The 16,732-nt window shown below is 40.8% G+C and overlaps 2 protein-coding genes and 1 long non-coding RNA gene across 18 annotated transcripts in view; 2 read left to right on the top strand and 1 right to left on the bottom strand.

Annotated features, from left to right (window-relative positions):
• Positions 1–1,433: 1,433 nt before the first annotated feature.
• Positions 1,434–10,498, bottom strand: Fam229b (family with sequence similarity 229 member B). Of its 16 annotated transcripts, none has more exons than XM_085690367.2 (6): positions 10,355–10,465; positions 8,844–8,972; positions 5,605–5,678; positions 5,090–5,249; positions 2,710–2,848; positions 1,434–1,655 (listed from the first exon to the last, which is right to left on the bottom strand). In XM_085690367.2, exons 5-6 carry the CDS (start codon positions 2,832–2,834, stop codon positions 1,538–1,540), a joined length of 243 nt encoding a protein of 80 aa, XP_085546493.1. In that variant the 5' UTR covers positions 2,835–2,848; positions 5,090–5,249; positions 5,605–5,678; positions 8,844–8,972; positions 10,355–10,465; the 3' UTR covers positions 1,434–1,537. The 16 variants fall into 16 exon arrangements, with proteins under 16 accessions (XP_085546493.1, XP_085546503.1, XP_048281156.1 ...); XM_085690377.2 differs by having other exon boundaries at positions 5,090–5,246; XM_048425199.3 differs by lacking the exon at positions 5,605–5,678 and having other exon boundaries at positions 10,411–10,498.
• LOC148123522 (uncharacterized) lies at positions 8,970–10,164 on the top strand. Its single transcript, XR_015738967.1, has 3 exons — positions 8,970–9,155; positions 9,584–9,777; positions 9,984–10,164. It is a non-coding gene; the product is annotated as an uncharacterized LOC148123522 (long non-coding RNA).
• The window catches only part of Tube1 (tubulin epsilon 1), a 24,527-nt gene continuing 18,290 nt past the window's right edge, over positions 10,496–16,732 (top strand). The window contains exons 1-3 of the mRNA XM_048425195.3: positions 10,496–10,641; positions 10,737–10,810; positions 11,466–11,518. Of these exons, the coding sequence (XP_048281152.1) occupies positions 10,617–10,641; positions 10,737–10,810; positions 11,466–11,518 (152 nt within the window). The 5' untranslated portion in view covers positions 10,496–10,616. The remainder of the gene's footprint in view (positions 10,642–10,736; positions 10,811–11,465; positions 11,519–16,732) is intronic.

Raw genomic sequence — 16,732 nt, 5'->3', positions numbered from 1 at the left:
AAACGTGTAGGATGACACCTCCAGCCAGCTGCACCACTGAATCTCTCCCGAGCTCCAAAGGGTGGCGACAAGAGGAAGCTCAGGATTTATTCTGGTCAACCTTGCCAGATCACACTGAGTTCACTCACAGTGACCTCTGCCCACAGCCTCAACAGATTATCTTTTCAAGTAGTCATGAGCTAATGTCAACCTGGAGGCAAGTTATGAAAATATGAACCACTCTGGGAGAGCGTATACCCAGTATTGTGAGAGAATGCAGGGAGACAGTCAATGTTAAAGCATTCATTATGCTGCAAGGGTGTTCATCCTTGTAAAATCAACAGTGACGCTCAACTGTCAATCCCGATTCTTAGTAATTTGTGTCTCTTGTTATCCCTGACAATTCTCCTAGACGTTTATCAAGTTTACTAATCATGCGAAGAAATGGCTTGGGTTCCACCATTTTCCTCTATTATTTCTCTGCTTCTTGCTTTTTATTACATTTAAGTACACATATGTGTGACCATGTGTGCTTTGATGTGTGTGCAGAGGCCAGAGTATGACCTGTGGGAGTCAGTTCTCTCCTTCCTCCGTGTGACTCCTGTTGAGTTGTAAGACATGGTTCTGATAATATCATTGTTTTCTTTATCTCTTCTCCTCACACTTGGTCACAGCAAAGTTCCCTGAGATCAGTCTTCCCTTTCTCTGCCTTCACCATCGAGTCTAGCCCCATTCTCACTGTGGCAAGGACTAAGGACTTGGGATCTTTTTAGCTTACAGTGTAACTCAGTGGTAGGGTACTTCCCCAGTATGTGGGAGAACCCGAGTTGGATCTCTAGGGGAAGAAAGAGAGAAGAGAGGAAAGAAGGGAGAAAGTGAAGGAATGGGGGGCAGGGAGGGAGGAATAGCTAGGAAGGAGGAGGGGGGAGGAAAGGACTTTTAACAATGGTTGAAACACTAATTATTCTCACCCTTGGATGAGCTCTTGGGACCTTCTTGACACCTTCCCTGCATTCTTTTCCTACTGTTGGGCAACTTTCAGTCTAGACTGAGTTTCCTTTCTCTAAGGAGTGTTGACAACTGTGTGACTCAGGGACCACTTTGAGTCTCATCTTATGTTCAAGATCAGGTAGAATTATATTGTCTCTTTGTTCAGGTAGTTTAGAACTATAGAGGCGGGACTCAGAGCCCACACTTATGCATGGCCTTTTCTTGTTAACTGATGAAATTTCATATACCTCTGTGCTCTGTATAAGTTCTGAAATCTGGAATTATGACCATCATGGATCAGGTTTTATCTTGAATTTTCAGAATTAGTACTCTGCTGTGAGCAGGACTTTCGAAATGTGAAGCAGTCTGCCTTGTCAGATGCAGCCAATGGCTTATCATTGTGTATGCTCTACTGACCACATTTTTGTTTTTATTAAAATCTAGTCCTCAACTATTGGCATCACTCAAGTAGTACCACCACCTTTATTTGTTTACAAGACAGACCACAGGATGATACTGGCCCATTACCCTTGACCCTAGTCAACCCTCGACAAAAGACTTAATGCTGCTATTTGGGATGCATTTCCTTGCTGCTTGGCACAGGTGGCTTTCTCATTGTTGCATAGACAGTGATGGGAACATCAGTTATTGTCAGGCAATGACTTCCAGGGCATCTTCGGAGTTGCCTGAATGAAAGGGCAAATGAAACAGAGTTAAGATACTAAACAGAAAATTATTTTCAAAGCAAAAAAATAAAAGATCCTTTCAACTATTTCAAATCTCTCTGAGGCCTTCAAATGTCACAGAAATTGATAACACAGAGGTTCTAATGAGAGTCTACATGTACATAGAAAAGAAAATATGATTATTGCCATATATTTAATTATAGAAAATTCATACAAAAAAATTAATGCTCCAGATGTTCATTTTCAAGGGTATGCAGTAATTACTAAATGCCAAAAATGCATGTGACTGTAGTATGAAAATTAATTCAGAAATGAGACTTCAATCACTTTGGCTGAGTAATTTTAAAACTAGAACATTTGTGGGGTGAAAGTTAACAAAATAATGCTCAAATGTGGGGAGAATCTCAGAGTTAAAAGAACCCTTAGATGACACCAGTTCAAAATGCTTCTAGTGACTGAGTTCCTTTTCTGACCCTCCCATCAGATAATCAGCCTTGGATATTGTAGCCAATTTCATAAAGTATTGACCTTACTAAGTATTGACCTGACTCTGTGACCCTCAAAACTCTCATCCACTAAGAGAATTAACAGTGTATTGTTTGTGGTTTTGCTGTGGTAAACAGCAAGACAAATCCTACTTACAATAGTCTGCTTCAATTTTGTAAAGTGATTTCACGCACAGGGCTTTCGCCTCTGTCGTCTCAGTCAGTGATCTAATCCAAGCGACACCAAGTCTGAGGTCTCTATCTTTTTTACATTTGTAGTCTTGTACCTAGAACAGTATCCTACACATAATTATACTGGTGATTTGATGTTGATCTTGAGACTAGAGACACAATCTAGATAAAAATTTATGGGGGCAAGGAAAGGACTGGTCTAGACTTACAAAGTTATGAAATATAAACTGTTAAATCTGGTCTCTGTTGGTACTAATTTAATAACAGCAGTGTTTGAATTCTAGGTTTAATTTTTTCTTGCTAATAGTAAATGCCAGAGTCCATATGGATGATAGCCAATACCCATAACTTCAGTTGGCAAGATAATCAGACTTCACCTATTCGGTGACGTCTCTTTGCCATTACAGGCAGCACTGGCGCTCAGGCCTGATTCTAGCCCGTTTGAAGAATCTCCTCCTTCCACTGGAAACCTCCTTGGCTGGGTCCCAAACCGAAAAGGCATAATTCACTGAAATCCTAGAATACAAAGTTAGAATAACGATGGTGTTTATCTTCAAAGATAAGTTGACATTTTTAATGCTACAATTTTGTTATACGTGTACAAAAACATTCAGAAGGTGACATCTGAAGATTCTATGAGTCTTTCCTATACAAATATCCCTTATAAACAATTTAAAGTTGTATGATAAATTCAAAATAGTCCCAAGTAGTATAAGCACATTGTGCCTATGTTATGGTTAGCCTGTGGTTAACAGTGATGTCTCTATTGTGGGGAAAGAAAAGATCAAATTGCCTACCCATATTGAAACCAGCAAGCTTGAGTCTTCATTCCCTACCCTTCCATGCCTCTCCACTAAGGTAGGCTTTCTTTGAGAAGAATTTCATACCCATTCAGATACTTTTAGATAATCCTTTTGTTCCGGTAACCATTTAGTCCACCTACCCCCTATATTATAGTGCATAAGTTAAGCAATTGGCCTTGGGAGAGTTGGGTTCCTGAGTTACCACTGCAATCTGAGACATCCCAATATCATGATCTAAGTAAAAGCACTTAACAACTTGTCTGTATTACCGAAGAATAAAAATAATATCTGCTTTTAGGGAATAACAGATTTAAAGGAGATAAATCATGGGAAATACAATGCCTGACACATAGTTGTAGTATGAGGCCACTTGTTTGTTTTCCCGGCTGCCCAGACTTCCAAAATAATTACACAGAAACTATATTATTTAAATCATTGCTTGGCCAATCACTTAAGCATATTGCTAGCTAGCTTTTATATCTAGTATTAGCCCATTTCCAGTGTTTTACATTTTACCACGAGGCTTGTAGTCTGCAGGCAAGGTTTCAACATGTCTGTCTCTGGCTGCAGCGCCATGGCTTCTCTCTGACTCCACCTCCCTTCTTTCATCATTCGGTTTAGTTTATCCCGCCTAGCTCTGTTATGCCCTGCTCTGCTATATGCTCAAAGCAGTTTCTTTATTCATTAACCAATGAAAGCAACACATAGACAGAGGACCTCCCACACCACATAGTAAGTGTTCAGTCAGTAATAACAGTTTTAGTAGATACTGAGCATTAGTAAACACTCATGTAAATGGGAAACATTAAGTATATGCAACATATGTACATAAATAAATTCATTATTACCTATTGTTTCATGTGCCTGGAACTCTCCACAACCCACTGGTCACTTCTTTTACTTGCTATAGTGAATTCATCCACTAAGTTTGAATTTTTATTTCCCTTCCTTAGAAGAAGAATTCTTCCATAACCCTTATTGTCTAAGTCTTCATAGACCTCTCTTTGTGTTTTATACAGTTATAATTTAATTATTCCAATTCAGAATTTCTCAGTCATGGTGCTATGAACATTTGAGATCAAACGATTATAAGCTGGAGAAAGTTAGACTGCCATAGGCACTGTAAAAATGTTCTTCAGTATTCATCCTCCAGATGTCAACAACAACCTTCTCCCAGAGTTTGACAGTTTAAAAAAGAAAAAGAAAGGAAAGGAAGGAGGGAGGGAGGGAGGGAAGGAGGGAGGAAGGGAGGGAGGGAGGGAGGGAGGAAAGAAGGGAGAAGGAGAGGGAGAGGGAGAGAGAGAGGGAGAGGGAGAGAGAGAAGGAAAGAAGAAAGGAAGGAAGGAAGGAGGGAGGAAAGGAGGAAGGAAGGGAGGGAGGGAAGGAGGAAGGAAGGAAGGAAGGAAGGAAGGAAGGAAGGAAGGAAGGAAGGAAGGAAGGAAGGAAGGAAGGAAGGAAGGAAAGAAAGAAGGAAGGAAGGAAGGGGAAAAAGAAGTTATTGTCAAATATCTCCTGGTAGAGAGAGAAGCAAAACCTCTCCATTGCGAAGCACTATCCTAATCATTTTTAAAAATGTTTTAAATATCCTCAATCATTCTTTCTCCATCTTTGTCACTATTTAATCCTTTATAGCTAAAAGAGTTTGGGCACATAGTGGACATTTAATAACTCTATCTTGATTTAATTTAAATATCTTTAACTATTAATACACAAGGGATAGGAAATAAGAAAATGCCTTTAAAGTGTTTCTTATGCCTAGTATTCTATTCAAAATAAGTATTTATTGGAAGTAATAATAAAACTAAAGTATTCAGTTCTAAGAATTTGCTTAGTAGACTGTGGCCATTATGAAGAAAGGGGATTTTATTCAGTGATGATCTTGTATAAACACGATCACCTGTGGTTTAATATCATTATCTGTATAAACATTAAGCTCAAGTAAACATAGACTTACCAAAATAGGCCAAGTCTGATTCCTATAGAGGTGAATAAATCAATTGCTTCTACTGACTTTCCATAGAAGGATAGACTTGCCAAAGGAATGATGATCAAATGTTCCAGTGACACCCAGAAATTATGACATCAGAAGATTCTTTCACATAGCTTCCTGCCTGCTAATGAATGAAACATCTCAGTTCACAGCTCTGGTAACAAGATGACTGTTCAACAAAAACTGAGTATTTCAGAATTTGTTCTTGTCAGTGCCTTACTTTTGACATTATATATCTTCAGCTATAAAGATATATAACTAATCAATCTGCATAAAATCACACTCCTGATTCTTCCCACCTGAGACACATTTCCTCTTCATCACCACCTCCCAGACTTCCTCTAACAATCAACAGCAGGTCCTCCAGTCTCTACACCATTCCCCCACCTCAGAGTCATGAAACTCAGAGCCAGGTCCACTGTGTCTCTGCACTTGGCCTCAACACAAAGGCTGAGAAGAGATTCTGAATCTCTTCTTACCTGGAATTCTTCACGTCCTAGGTCATTTCTTGTCATGCCTGGACCACCCCTTTCTCCTGTTTCATCCAGACAGCCTTGAAATTCCCAAACGAAGGGAAAGACAGTTGGGAAGGGAAAACTCCATTTTGTGCAAACTCTTGTTATTCTAGTTGCTTGTGTTAGAGTTTCTTTTCTGCTAATCCTACCCTTAGGACTTCTCATCACCCCCAGTTCTGGGCACCTGTAGCCACAGCTGTTCCACTCAACGTTGGCCCTACTTTGAAGTGCTTTAGTTTAACCTTCAAGCCAGCCAATCTTTAGCTTTACAGAAGTCTTGGTAACCATGTTTATACTTAGTCCCCACTGCTGTGTGCTTCAAAACTTCTTGCATCTTATCTAGGAGTGAAGTTCATGTTGGATAAAAATCTTACCTCTATCTTCTTTCTCTTACGAGGGCTACATGTAAATATAGGGATCACAATTTCATCTTAGAGGAAACTAAGTTTAACATAGTGTGTCAGTCAGACAACTGAAATAATTGCTGCCCATTGTTAGCTAGCTCATGACTATCATCTAACCAGATTCTTAAGATTCCAAACAAAGCTGAAGTTGGTATGTTTGAGACAAGGTAACAGTGGAAATATGATGGGTTTGGGCGTCAAAACTAGGTAGGAATTTAACAGGATGTTACTGCTGAAATTCTAAGCAAATCACCAAAAGTTTATATGTGAAATGGCATTAAAGACACAAAGTAGAGTATCTTCAAGGATTGCTATTCTTTAAGCCCTTTTGTGCTATTTCAGTGGTTTATTTGGCACAGATTATGTAAAGTTTCCTGTGCAGGTGGGATAATTAAATCAGATAGGAGACTTATTGGTGAAAACTGGCAAGACTAAGTAATATATCAGAAGACCAAGCGGATTTGATCTACAGCAGTATCCACAAAGCAATACATACATAAGTATAAATAAGGAACAAAAGGATAGTGAAATCTCTAAATGTGCTCTCTTGACCATAAGCCCCCAAATAATGACCTTTAAATAACATATTCATGAAATACAAAACAAGATTATACCCAAGAAAACAGGCCTATTATCATATTTCATTCGTCCATCTAACATTTTCCCCCTAAGACTCTACCATGAGTTACACCACGCTAAACGTTAAAAAGGAATGAGCAAAAGCAAATAAGAGTTTCTGAGCTAGTGGAGTTTACAGATTGGATAAATTCTAAATGAGAATAACCAATCTCAATGTAAAAGATAAATAGGCGTTAACTATGTAGAAAGGGGTGGGACAAAGAAATCTGAATGGCTAGGGAGGGAGCAAACAGCATCGTAAGCAAAGGGCCTTTTCCAGGAAGAAAAAAGAGTAGATCTGAAAGGCTGGTAAAAACACTACTGACTGTCAAGTTACACAAGAGATGGATTCAGAAGGGAGAGTGTACAAGAATAAATGTGGATAGGTGACCACAAAATCAAATTTTAGTTAAGTGACAACTTGGGAAGCCATACAATTATAATTTCCTCTGAATGTATTCTATTCTCCTTGCAACCCTGGAGAGGAGTTCCAATGATTTCCAAAGATTTCCACTACTGTATATGCTTGATTGTGGCTTTTTAAAAAAAGATTTATTTATTTATTATGTACACAGTGTTCTGCCTGCGTGTATCCCTGCAGGCCAGAAGAGGGCACCAGATCTCATTACAGATCTGTAGTTTCTGGGAATTAGTCTCAGGACCTTTGGAAGAACAGGCTGTGCTCTTAACTGCTAAGCCATCTCTCCATCCCCCCAACTGTGGCTTCTTAAACAGCTGAGTCATGTAACCAGATGAAATATTTGACAACCATCCAACATACAACAATCATAAATTAGAAATTAAGCAAGTTATGAGCTTGTCATGTGTCCGGCAGTGCTTGCCTATCCTGTGCCGTGTATTTTCACCATTGCCTTGGCTCTGAGCACACACCAAGCACACACTATGCACTCTACAAGCCATCTACACTCGACACCTCAGCTCAGGTTGAAGAGTGCAGGTTACTACTAATTGCAATGTCTCTACTGTATGTGCAAATTTTCCCACTCCTTATAGAAACATAGAGGTTTACTTATACAAAATAACCCAATGATTTTTAATATTTTCTGACTGTCAACCCTTATCATGTATCAAATAAGTGTAACTTGGGATTGTACTGTGTCACAATGTTTGACTTCTAAAATTGATGTTTCAGTTGCTGACTTTAATTTAATTTTTAGAAAGCAATTAAATGAATTTTGCCCTGGGATTAGGATGGAATTTCCAACAATTGCTGAAACACTACAAACGGATATAAAGATGTGCCGTTATCCATCAATAAAAGCAGCCTAATTGGTTTTTCTTCTTCTCATTGTTTCTTGCCAAGAAACCTGAAGAATTATTTATTCTGAAAACTGTGTAACTTAAACAAGATATAGTTATTGATGTTGATTGTTCTACAGAAATAGTCTAATCCATTTTCATTGTTTTGTATCATTAAGTATGTTTGTCCTTGCGTGCTCTGTGTTCTCTATTGCAGGAATAACTAAGGTGAGCCATTGTGCTCCCCCATGAATATAACTTTTGATAGCTTCAAAATTTTTCACCTTTCCCTCAGAATTCTTTGTGACTACTCAAAGCCTTTTCTCTATATCAGTAATTTGATTTTACTCCTCTAGTCTGTTTTTTCCATGATTTCAAAACCTGTCCATTAATTCTTAAAGGTGTTTTTCTCTTTAATTGGTTTCCTTATTTCTTTTATCTCAATTCGGCTTATATTTTTCAATACGTTGTTTTAGTATCTTGTTACTGTGTTCATCATATTCCTACATGGCTCCACAGTGCAAAGTACTTATGTAAATTCTCCTTCCTCCTTCTCAGGTTAGATTTTAGCTCTTATCATGTGCTTCACCCATCTTAACATGTCATCTTCCTTCCTTCCTCCTTTTCCATTCTCCTCCCTTTCCTTCATTTTATAACCTCTATCTATATGACTATCACTGACTTTTTCTTTTGCTGATACTAACCATGCAAAGTCTTCTTGAATCTATTTCTTCTGTATTAATCAGTTACTACCCTGATACAATTACGCCCCTAAATCTCAATGACTTCATAGCAAAAAAAAAAAAATTTCTTGCTTGTAAGACTGCAGACAACCTGCCATTAAGCTCTTTCCATCTTGGCTAACCTAGACGTGCCTGCCCTAAAGTCCTGGTGTGGCTGGCGTGGAAGGCTCTAGCTCACCTGGCTCTTAAGCAGACACATCTGTCTCCCTCCAGAGTGAAGTGACTGGCAAAGCTCGTAAGGGTGTTCCTACAGCTCCTGCTGTTGCTGACTTCTGAAGAATGACGGGAAGTACAGCACTGGCGAGCTCTGCAAGGCCAGAACACAGAGGGGTTGGCGCCTGAATCTGCTGAGGCCGCCTAATCCCAGCATAGCTTAAGTATCTGTCTGGGTTTCGCAAATTTTGGAAGCCCCAGATTTGAGGATTTCAACCTTAAGACCCAAGTGTCTGATTGTACCTTCACCACAGATTGTGTGTTCCCCAATAAGCAGGTAAAAGTAAATCCAGCAACTTCACATTTTTCTTGAATAAACTCTACCCCTTAACTACGAGAGATGTAAGGATAAAAGTGTAAAACATCCAAAAAATATGAAAGTATAAACTAGCCACTACAACTTCAAACTTCTCATCTTTCAAAAATGTGTAATAACAAACTATTATTTATTTTAGTGGCAAAATAAGGTGTTCGAGCCAATCAATTGTTGTGGCTCATATCGCAACACATTAATAGCAAGTATAACTTAAATTTTATTAAATCAAGACTAAAGGTTTTGTAGTTTCTCAAAAATTTTGTGGAAAAATATTAATTTCATTAGGTAGCAGAGTTTCTGCAGGTTTGTGTGTGCGTGCATGTATGGGAGTAAGATGTGAACGTGGAGTGCTTTCCTTAATCATTCAATTTGCCTTTTTTTTTTTTCAGACATTGTTTCCAGCTGAACCTGGAGCTCACAAGTTAAGCTACACTCCAGGGTTCCTCCCTCCTTCCCCCCTTCCAAGCCCAGGATCACAGGCTCCCGCTTTCTTGTGAGCATTGTGGATCTGCATTTAGGTCCCACGCTTCTGTGGCAGCATTTTACTGACTGAACCATTTCTCCGGCCTACATTCTTAATTTAGTTAAGTGAAATCTCATTTAATTTAGTCAGTAAAAATTCAGTTTCTGGAAATAACTGATTTTTTTCAAACTCTACCACCCCCCCCCCTATTTTTTTTAAATCCCATCTACAGCGTACATATATCAAATGCCGTAACTCTGAACCCATCTATTTTATCTTACACCCTTGTCCACTGCCTTCCTTGTCAATGCCCCATAATATTTTAGGTCATATCTTTGGAATACATCGTGCGTGTGTTCAACTACACTGTCAGCTGTCCTGAGAAGCTGGATTTATGTCTTCATTGCTTTTGAATTCTCCAGAAACCTTAAAGGTGACTTTGAGGTTGGCCTTTAAAAGCTGTGCCATTGGGTCAGGTGTACCTAGCTCCGGTTGTTCTTGGAAAAGCCTGTTTGTCTTTGGTTTCTCTGCATTCCTTGACATTCGTTTTCTGTTAGATAACGACACTAGGGCAACGTCCCGAGGAATCCAACCCCCGGCTCTGGCCGTTAAGACTGTGAGCCTCTCATAGCCCGGGATCGGTTTGAAAGACCCTTCTTTAAAATGCCACTCCGAAACCTAGTTACCCGTCCGTTACCAGGGCCTCCGGTGCTGCAGATGCCCAAAGATGTTGACAAGGCAGCTAGGATTTACCTGCCAGAGGCCCAGCCGCTATGGTAACAGCTAGTCGCAAGTGCGCTTGCGCGGAAACCCCGCGACGCGATGAAACGGCCTTAACGACAGTAGCTTCTTGCGGCAGCGACGTGATTTACGGCTGCCTGTCGTAGCGCGTCTTTGGGCTCGAATGCCGGGGCGGGAGTCTCAGCGGGACCGCTCCTGCTGCTGGTCCGCGGGCCGGGATGACCCAGTCGGTGGTCGTACAGGGTGAGCTGCCCCCTTGTCCCCCGGGTCGCCTCGGAGCCCATGCACCTGCTTGTCTTTCTAACGTGCTTCTCTCTCTTCCCCGCCGCCGGCCGCAGTCGGACAGTGCGGAAACCAGATCGGCTGCTGCTTCTGGGACCTGGCACTGAGGGAGCACGCCGCGGTCAACCAGGTACGCGCTCGCCCTGAGCCCCCCACCTGTCACCCGGGCTTGCCAGCGGAGAAGGAAGGCTTCTCTTGAGGCTTGACTCTCGCTATGGTCTCGCTACGGGGCCCCGACTGACCTGGGACTCGCTGTGTAGACCATGCTGGTCTCATTTGAGCGGTTTTATCTATGCCATAAATTGCCTTTACATCTTTATTGTAAGTTGCATAGGATCTTCCCATGTTGAACGTAGCTAGTTTGATTTTTAAACCCATGTTGCTGTAAGTCACAGGCAGAAGACACTGGCCAAAGAGTTTGTTCTTGGGTGACCCTAATTCTCAGCGGTCTTCCTTTTTTTTTTTTTTTAACGTTTTTGAAAGGCAGTGGGTTCTATAGGTGAAAGCGCTATAAAGTAGATAACATGTCAGACGATCGAGTATCCCAGGAAATTCTCACTTGGTGTGCCAGCTGTACAGTCCTATATGGCATACATTTTTCATCGCTCTCTCAAGTTTAACCAGGAGTTCTATTGGTATCTTACTCTTTAGATGCAATTGGAAGAATCAACCTGGGTTTCTTTTTCTAAGAGTTGCATGGTGACCCTTTCAGCGGTGTAGAATTACTAAAATTGGAAGGACTTGGGAGAAAATAAACTTAAATGCTTTATTTGCTTTATGTTTAGAAAGGAATTTATGACGATGCACTCAGCAGTTTCTTCAGGAACGTGGATACCAGGTAAGGGGATGAGAGTCCTTCTCTGCATTGGCATTGATTCCTTCCTTTGGGGTCAGCAGAGTGGAAGGATTGCTTTCCAGGGTTCTGGAAGCAGTCCCTGGCTGAGATGGTGTCAGCCAGGTCTGCTGATGTGACTGAAGACCGTTCTCATGTCACATTTTCATACCTGCCAAGCAGCAGGCTTCCTTGACAGGCTTCAGTAAGGAACAAAAGGAGCCTTTAAAGAGACGGCATTAACTTTGGAATGATGTTTCAGTCAGAGAAACCTCATGAGTCGGTCATGTCATGGGTCGGTTTTCATTGACTATTTGACCTTAGAACAGAGTTTCTCAACCCATGGATTGAGATCCCTCAGGGTCCAACAACCCTTTCATGGGGGTCACAGGAAGAAGAGCTGCTCTGGGGAGGTGTTAGAGCAGTTCACTTACTAGGGGCCCTCAATATCCTCCCCCTCAAGTACGTGTTCGCAGATGTCTGGGTAATAGTCCTTTCGCATGCTTCTCTCACTAGTTCACTGCCATGCCTTCCTTTCTTTTTTTTTTAAATTTATTTATTTATTTGTTTATAAAAATTTCCACTTCCTCCCCTCCTCCCCAGACCCTCCCATTCCCCCCACTCCCTCTCCTCCTCCCTCTCCAGTCCTAAGAGCAGTCAGGGTTTCCTGCCCTGTGGGAAGTTCAAGTTGCTCCCCCCTCCCTCCAGGTCCAGGAAGGTGAGCATTCAAACAGACTAGGATCCCAAAAAGCCAGTACATGCAGACGAAAAAGACCTAGTGCCACTGTCAATGGCTTTTCAGTCAGCCCCCATGTCAGCCACATTCAGAGACTCCTGTTTGATCACGTGCTCATTCAGTCCCAGTCCAGCTGGCCTTGGAGCTCTCATTAGATCAGTCCCCTTGTGACAGAGGGTGAACGCACCCTCACGGTCCTGATTTCCTTTTTCATTTTCCCCTCCCTTCTGCTCCTCATTTGGACCTTGGGGGCTCGGTCCAGTGCTCCAATGTGGGTCTCCGTCTCTATCTCCATCTATCGTCAGATGAAGGTTCCCTCTGGTCCTGCCTTTCTTGCTCATGTTCTCCCTCCTCCTGCTTCTCATTTGGACCTAGGGAGTTAAGTCCAGTGTTCCAATATGTGTCTCTGTCTCTATCTCCATCCATCGCCAGATGAAGGTTCTATGGTGATATGCAAAATATTCATCAGTATGGTTATGGGCCAAGGCCAGTTCAGGCACCCTCTTCTCTGCTGCCCAGGGAACAATCTGGGGACCTCTCCTTGGGCCTGGGAACCCCTCCAGAATCAAGTCTCTTGCAAACCCTAAAATGGCTCCCTTAGTTGAGATATATACTTCCCTGCTCCCATATCCATCCTTCCTCCCTCCCCCCATCCCATTCCCCCAAGCCATTCCCAATCCTCTCCCTCTCCCCTCTCCCTATCCATCTCCCCTTACTTCCACCCCCCAGCCCCTCGTGCACCCAAGTTTGCCTGGCACTCTTGTCTACTTCCAATATCCAGGAGGATAACTATATGATTTTCTTCAGGTTCACCTTCTTATTTAGCTTCTCTGGGATCACGAATTATAGGCTCAAAGACCTTTAACTATGGCTAGAATCCACTTATGAGTGAGTACATACCATATTCCTCTTTTTGGGTCTGGGTTACCTCACTCAGTAAAGCGTTTTCTATTTCCATCCATTTGCATGCAAAATTCAAGATGTCATTGCTTTTTACCGCTGAGTAAAACTCTAATGTGTTCCACACCTTTTTTAACCATTCTTCTATTGAGGGGCACCTAGGTTGTTTCCATGTTCTGGCTATTACAAATAATGCTGCTATGAACAAGTTGAACAAATGCTTTTATAGTATGACAGGTCATGTCTTGGGTATATTTCCAAGAGTGGAATTGCTGGATCCTGAGGGAGGTTGACTCCCAGTTTCCTGAGAAACCGCCACACTGATTTCCACAGTGGCTGCACAAGTTTGCATTCCCACCAACAATGGATGAGTGTTCCCCTCACTCCACATCCTCTCCAGCATAGGCTATCATTGGTGTTTTTGAGTTTGGCTATTCTGACAGGTGTAAGATGGTATCTCAAAGTTGTTTTGATTTGCATTTCCCTGATCGCTAAGAAGGTTGAACATGACCTTAAGTGCCTTTTGGCCATTCAAAGTTCATCTGTTGAGAATTCTCTGTTCAGTTCAGTACCCCATTTTTTATTTGGGTTAATTAGAGTTTTAGTGTCTAGTTTCTTGAGTTCTTGGTATATTTTGGAGATCAGACCTTTGTCTGATGAGGGGTTGGTGAAGATCTTCTCCCATTCAGAAGGTAGCCTTTTTGTGTTACTGACAGTGTCCTTTGCTTTACAGAAGCTTCTCAGTTTCAGTAGGTCCCATTTATTCATTGATTCTCTTATTGTCTGTGCTACTGGGGTTCTACTTAGGAAGTGATCTCCTGTGCCTATATCTTGTAGACTACTTCCCACTTTCTCTTCTATCAGATTCAAAGTGGACAGATTAATGTTGATGTCTTTAATCCATTTGGACTTGAGTTTTATGCATGGTGATAGATATGGATCTACTTTCATTCTTCTACAGATTGACATCCAGTTATGCCAGCACCATTTGTTAAAGATGCTTTCCTTCTTCCATTGCACACCTTTAGCTCCCTTGTCAAAAATCAGGTGTTCATAGGTTTGTGGGTTAATATCCGGGTCTTCTATTCGATTCCATAGGTCGACTTCTCTGTTGTTATGCCAATACCAAGCCGTTTTCAATACTGTTGCTCTGTAATAGAGTTTGAAGTCAGGGATGGTAATGCCTCCAGAAGTTCCTTTATTGTATAAGATTGTTTTGGCTATCCTGGGTTTTTTGTTTTGCCATATAAACTTGATTATTGTTCTCTCAAGGTCTGTGAAGAAGTTTGATGGGATTTTGATGGGGATTGCATTGAATCTATAGATTGTTTTTGGTAGAATTGCAATTTTTACTATGTTGATTCTCCCAATCCAAGAGCAGGGGAGGTCATTCCATTTTCTGGTATTTTCCTCAATTTCTTTCTTCAAGGACTTAAAGTTCTTGTCAAATAGGTCTTTCACTTCCTTGGTTAGAGTTACCCCAAGATATTTTATGCTATTTGTGGCTATCATGAAAGGTGATGCTTCTCTGATTTCCCTCTCTGCTTCTTTATCCTTTGTATATAGGAAGGCAACTGATTTTTTGGAGTTGATCTTGTATCCTGCCACATTACTAAAGGTGTTTATCAGCTGTAGGAGTTCTTTGGTAGAGTTTTTGGGGTCTCTTATGTACACTATCATATCGTCAGCAAATAACGAAAGTTTAACTTCATCCTTTCCAATTCGAATCCCCTTGATCCCCTTATGTTGTCTTATTTGTATTGCTAGAACTTCAAGCACTATATTGAAGAGGTATGGAGAGAGTGGACAGCCTTGTCGTGTTCCTGATTTTAGTGGAATGGCTTTGAGTTTCCATTCAATTTGATGTTAGCTGTTGGCTTGCTATATATTGCTTTTATTATATTTAGGTATGATCCTTGTATCCCCAATCTCTCCAACACGTTTATCATAAAGGGGTGTTGAATTTTGTCAAATGCTTTTTCAGCATCCAATGAAATGATCATATGGTTTTTTCTTTCAGTTTATTTATATGATGGATTACATTGATAGATTTGCGTATGTTGAACCAACCCTGCATCTCTGGGATGAAGCCCACTTGATCATAATGGATAATTTTTCTAATGTGTTCTTGGGTTCGGTTTGCCAGGATTTTATTGAGAATTTTTGCGTCAATGTTCATGAGTGAGATTGGCCTATAATTCTCTTTCTTGGTTGTGTCTTTATGTGGTTTTGGTATCAGGGTAACTGTAGCTTCATAAAAAGAGTTTGGCAATGACTCTTCTGTTTCTATATTGTGAAATACATTAAGGAGTGTAGGTATTAGCTCTTCCTGGAAGTTCTGGTAGAATTCTGCATTGAAACTATCTGGCCCTGGGCTTTTTTTGGTCGGGAGGTTTTTGATAACAGCTTCTAATTCTTCGCGACTAACAGGTCTATTTAGATTGTTCACCTGGTCTTGATTTAACTTTGGTAAATTGTATTTATCTAAAAACCAATCCATTTCTTGTACATTTTCCAACTTTGTGGCGTATAAACTTTCATAGTAAGATCTAATGATTCTCTGAATTTCCTCTGTGTCTGTGGTTATGTCCCCCTTTTCATTTCTGATCTTGTTAATTTGCGTGTTCTCTCTCTGCCATTTGATTAGTTTGGATAGGGGTTTGTCAATCTTGTTGATTTTCTCCAAGAACCAACTTTTTGTTTCGTTGATTCTTTGGATTGTTTTCTGTGTTTCTATTTTGTTGATTTCAGCCCTCAGTTTGATTATTTCCAGTCTTCTACTCCTCCTGGGTGAGTCTGCTTCTTTGTTTTTCCAGAGCTTTCAGGTGTGCTGTTAAGTCTCCAATGTGTGCTTTCTCCATTTTCTTTAATTGGACACTTAGTGCTATGAACTTTCCTCTTAGCACTGCTTTCATTGTGTCCCATAGGTTTGAGTATGTTGTGTCTTTATTTTCATTAAATTCAAGGAAGACTTTAATTTCTTTCTTTATTTCTTCCTTGACCCAGGGATGATTCAGTAGTTGACTGTTCAACTTCCACGCGTTTGTAGACTTTCTGGTGTTCGAATTGTTATTGAATTCTAAGTTTATTCCATGGTGATCCGACAAGACACAGGTGGTTACTAATATTTTTTTGTATCTGTGAAAGTTTGCTTTGTTACTGAGTATGTGGTCAATTTTCAAGAAGGTTCCATGAGCTGCAGAGAAGAAGGTATATTCTTTCCTATTTGGGTGGAATGTTCTATAGATGTCTGTTAAGTCCATTTGATTCAATACCTCCAATAATTCTCTTATTTCTCTGTTAGGTTTCTGTCTGATTGACCTGTCCATTGGTGAGAGAGGTGTGTTGAAGTCTCCTACTATTAGTGTGTGTGGTTTGATGACTGCCTTGAGTTCTACAAGTGTTTCTTTTTCATAAGTGCGTGGCTTTATATTAGGGGCATAGATATTCAGGATTGAGACTTCTTCCTGATGGATTGTTCCTGTTATGAGTATGAAATGTCCATCTCCGTCTCTTCTGATTGATTTTAGTTTGAAGTCGATTTTGTTAGATATTAGAATGGCCACACCCGCTTGTTTCTTAGG

Source organism: Myodes glareolus, chromosome 1 (genome assembly GCF_982192425.1).
Source record: "Myodes glareolus chromosome 1, mMyoGla1.1, whole genome shotgun sequence".
In the NCBI taxonomy this organism is placed as follows: Eukaryota; Metazoa; Chordata; class Mammalia; order Rodentia; family Cricetidae; genus Myodes; species Myodes glareolus.
The sequence above is the reverse complement of the archived record's forward strand: the minus strand, read 5'-3'. Positions and strand labels throughout refer to the sequence as shown.

Bases quoted from the DNA above. Each gene is read 5' to 3' on its own strand.
- Fam229b (XM_048425199.3), bottom strand. From the start codon at position 2,834: ATGCCTTTTCGGTTTGGGACCCAGCCAAGGAGGTTTCCAGTGGAAGGA. The intron at 1,656-2,709 runs GTGAAGTCTGAT...CCTTTCATTCAG, and splicing joins AAAGAGACGTCACCGAATAG to GCAACTCCGAAGATGCCCTG.